The sequence below is a fragment of the Agrilus planipennis genome, unplaced genomic scaffold (genome assembly GCF_000699045.2).
Source record: "Agrilus planipennis isolate EAB-ADULT unplaced genomic scaffold, Apla_2.0 scaffold139, whole genome shotgun sequence".
In the NCBI taxonomy this organism is placed as follows: Eukaryota; Metazoa; Arthropoda; class Insecta; order Coleoptera; family Buprestidae; genus Agrilus; species Agrilus planipennis.
The window spans coordinates 656,823-661,492 of record NW_020438984.1 but is presented as its reverse complement, the minus strand read 5'-3'; the positions used below and the strand labels follow the sequence as shown (position 1 = coordinate 661,492).

Genomic DNA, 4,670 nt, shown 5'->3' with positions numbered 1-4,670 from the left:
TGTGACTTCTACTCATCAATGCAAGTAAGCATATATTGTAACTGAAGTAAAATTACTTCTGCTACTTAATATATAATGACTTTCAATTATTAACGTTTTTGTTTCGTTTCATCAAATTCACTTAATTTGTTTTTCCATTAAAACTGTAGGTGTAAAATTTAAATGTAAATTATTGCAACCATAGCTGCCTAGTGAAACAACTTAATTTAACTAAAATTTTATACAATTTTAATGTTAGAAATATTTTCTGCTATATAATGGAAAACTGAATTAAGTAAAAGTCAACTAATTTAGTTAGTGACATCCACAATATACTTTACATTACAATACACTTACGCTGACGACGTTTTTGAGGTTCAGGCCTAAGCACAGCTCTTACTGCCTCATCAAATACCTGTTTAAGCCCCCTTTGTGTTAGAGCTGAACATTCCATGTACTTAACTGCCCTAATCTTGTTTGCCAACTTCTGCCCCTGCTCCCTCTTAATAGGACTTAAGCCTTGATCGGCTAATGCATTTAAGGTTTCACGATCATCACGTAAATCAATTTTTGTACCTAACAGCAATTCAAAATTAAAATGCCGGTATTACAAAACCTGATAATGAGTTACCAACTAATATTATAGGTGCATCAGGACAGTGATGTTTGATTTCTGGATACCACTTTGAAGTAACATTTTCAAATGAGGAAGGTGAAGCAACACTAAAGCATATTAGGAAAACATCAGTCTGAGGATATGATAATGGACGTAGTCTATCATAATCTTCCTGCCCTGCAGTATCCCAAAGTCCCAAACTAACAGAAATCCCATCCACAACCATAGACGTGGAAATATAATGAAAATTCCGATTTCACTTTTCGACCCAATTACAATAACTTCCTAATGGGAAGTTAAAAATCCCCATACCTAAAGCTCTCCTCGTTAGATAAAAGTATAAATATTACAGAATAATTACCTTAGTAAAATAGTACAACATACAGATCAAAAAGAGTTTGAGTCATTGTCATAAAAATATTAAAAAATGCATATGACATACATTATAGTTATTACGGATATCTTTTGTAAAATTTGGTTGATAAATGTTTATTATGATAAAAATCTAAAATTGTTACGTAGGTACTGTTCTTATATGTCTATGCATTTAAAAATCTAAATGATTATGATTTAGGCAGATTGTGTATACATTTTATCAGCAAATGTATGTTTATATTCTTTTCCGAGCTTTTACGATAATTTTTACAAGATATTTTGAAAATACCTAAAACAAGTAGGCCATTTAATTCGTTACGAAATTCTGAAATATAAGCACTTTTCTTTTTAAATTGTTGGTGTGATAAATAAATATTTAACAATTAAACTGCATAGGGGTTAAAAGTGATTATTATAGCTGAAAAATATTGTTTAAAATAAATGATTCTTCGAAAGCGTAGAAGGGCAAATCGAAATTTTGAGTTGTGCATTGAGTTACCCATTTGTATAAGAAGAAAGGCTTCCACGGCTTGAATCCATGGTAAAATTATGATTCGAACTAAAGCACCGTAATCTAAATAAACTGTTAGGTCCAGACGTTTCGTCGGCAACTGTGCTTGACATCCTCAGTGCTAATGTGACAATATGAGCAAAGGGGTCTCGACAGCACTCACATTATTAACGCAGTGCTGTTACGGTTGTTGTCTGAGATTCAATTGCCTCAGGTTAAGTTAGATTAGGATTGGGTTAGATTAGGTTTGGTTCAACAGTGTAAACAAAAGAAAGTGCACGAAGTGAGTGCTGTATTTATCTACACTAATATTATGATCCTAATCGAATTTAATGCATTCATTGGATTAATTGGGATTATAAGGAACTGACTTAAGTTAGATTGCGATTCAATAAACAGTTCGAGTTGCAAGTTGTAATTTCATTACAAGTCGAAACTTCAAAAAAAAAATGTTTAACACTTCTACGCCCTCGAAATACATTTACAAATTTACAAGGTCACCATCAATACATGAATGATTCATATTCCCATTTCCGTGCTAAGTAGAGCACCGTATTGCTTGTTACTTGATTTATCTGCACAAAATTATGCCGATTAAGCGTCTAACCTAGCCCTTGTACTTCTAAAAATGACCAACTTCAAAACAAAATTAAATATATCCACACATATTGACTTTTTCAAATAATTTTTTAATGACATTTTAATATATATACTGATAACTTTTAGATACTAGTATGTTTTCCCTTTTGAAAATGAAGAAGTACGTAATGTGCTCATTTGTAATGGAAATTGAGTTTGTACTGTTATAACGTTTATAAAACGTCCTGTAATTATTAAAATACGTTCACGTATTAAGGATGTCCAGTTATATACAGTAAAGAGTAAAAGCTTTTTATTCTAATATATTTAAATGTCAAACTTTAAAATTATAGTTAAAAAGCAGTGGGCAACGGACAATATACATACATATACAATTACTATGATAAAAATATACAAGGCTAAACTTTTAAATGCATATAAAAATTTCACTATACGTTTGTTGATGCTGTCAACACAAAATGGCACAATTGAAAAGCTGCTAATTAATAAATATTACAATTTTNTTATGTAGCAGTTGCTTCTAAGAAGACAGTATAGGGGATGAGATTTGTAAATGTGAGGATATAGTGTTCGTGTTCATATTACATGTTCACGATAGACATCATCACTATTGTTACGAATGAGGAAGACCACTGACAACAGGAGATATGTGTGATGCAAGTATACTTCAGCCAGCTTCATGGGAGACTTATTGACAAATCTAAAATTACAGATTGTATAGTTATTGTTAAATTGTGTTAGAAACGGTACGTATGTATGTAGTGGTAGGACGTCTTCTCAAAACGATGGAAAAAGGGAGTTGTTCAATGTAGAGTAAGTGAGACAAAGAAAGAGCGCTAATTGCACTGTTTAGTAAACTGGTTTAAGCAAATATTATAGTAAATCGCTATTTCATAAACATATTATCAATAATTAATACTTGATAATATGTTGGTAATTTACACCACACGTAAATTGAAAGGGAGTTTACAGGTAATTCATGCGTTCACGCGCCGCAGCTTCGTTGAGTAAACAACCATACTCGCGAACATTCGTGACAAAGGATTCTGACGCATGCGCATGCAGAATATGAGCGCAACATTAGCGCATGTGGATTAGGATGACAGAGTATACTACGCATGCGTATAAGGCAAAAAGGCAGGTGTTAACCATGCAGGTGACGTCACGGCTGAAACCGCATTGTGATGGTGGTTGAGAGGCGAAGAACTTGTTTTGTAGGAAGGTGCGGGGTAAGAGGGGAGAAATTGGTAAACGAAGAGCGTTGTCTCATTATGTTGTTGAACTTTGAGTGGAGTGCACACAGAAATTTGGAAAGATGTTTGTTGAAAATGCGAAGAAGTTGACGGTGCAGAAGTCCCATATAGGGAAATTAAGGACGGTTGCTGTAAGTAGAATGAAATATTTACTGAAATGTTTAGTATTAATTATGTAACGGCAACGGGTAGGAAGAAGCTGGGAATCCGGCGGAAAAGTGTGCCGACGACGTCTCCGACGTGGAGCGGTTTGGCGACAACATCCACTACAAAAACGGCGATCCCAGCAGAAAATGAAGGCCTGGTGAAAAAAAGACTTGTGTCTCGAACGCGCCCCGTCGGAGCCACGAACAGAGCCGAAAACGAAGATCATACATCGTACCTATTGTCATTACATCATATATATTGTTATGTTCGTGGGTTTAACACATTAACTTTTAAGAAGAAAACTATTTATTTACACTAATTACTATTAAACTTAGAAACACTATTAAATTATTACTACTTCGGTAATTATTCTATTTATTTACAGTACTGTTACTATTCACTGTCCTATTTATTTCACTTCTATCACTTCAATTTATCTCTTGATTCACCTCTGCAACGGTCAATTTATTTCTACTCCCTTCGGCGATCGTCTCTTCCTTTTTATACTCCCTTGCCTCCTTTCGAGAACGTTCTTCAGCCTTCCAGAGAAGTCTCGTTTTCTTTGAACGGTTTAATTGCTTTCCCGGAACGCAGGTACGACACACACGCTTACAGATACGGCACACATGAAGAAAAGCGACCGCGGCAAGTCGGCGAATCGATAAGCCGCTCATACACACGTATGTCCGATCGCACACAATCACGCTCGTGGTCGCTACAATATTGTCGTTTTTACTGTTTTACTTTATCGACTTTAAACACCAATAAAAATGTTTTGTTGCTCAATTTGTGATAAAACTTTTACATTTAATAAAAAAAAATTGAGCAGGCATTTAAAGTCTGCTCACATTGTGCTGATAATACAAGAACATACTCGTGCAGTTCTTATGATTTTTCGACATCGCGCGCAGATACCTTGACCTTATATCAGTTTTATTAATTTTATAAATTTGTTTCAGAGAGTGGATTAGGCCTACTTTAATAAGTGGTGAGGAAAAGATAATAACAATTTATTTATTGTAAAAGTATATTGCGGCAACAATTGACTGCTGCCGTGATCATTTTTTCGACGAGCGAAAATATTTGTCAACGAACCTTTTAATTCATTCCACATTTCGTGGAAATGATAGAATACAAAAAGAAAAATAAAAAAATTAAATAAAGCAATAATTTTTTTATTTATTGATAT

The 4,670-nt window shown here is 34.0% G+C and overlaps 1 protein-coding gene across 1 annotated transcript in view; it reads right to left on the bottom strand.

Moving 5' to 3' along the window:
- Positions 1–6: 6 nt before the first annotated feature.
- Positions 7–4,670, bottom strand: part of LOC108737511 (ras-related C3 botulinum toxin substrate 1) — a 6,608-nt gene continuing 1,944 nt past the window's right edge. The window contains exons 3-4 of the mRNA XM_025975603.1: positions 611–818; positions 7–555 (exon numbers count right to left, since the gene is read on the bottom strand). Of these exons, the coding sequence (XP_025831388.1) occupies positions 317–555; positions 611–818 (447 nt within the window). The 3' untranslated portion in view covers positions 7–316. The remainder of the gene's footprint in view (positions 556–610; positions 819–4,670) is intronic.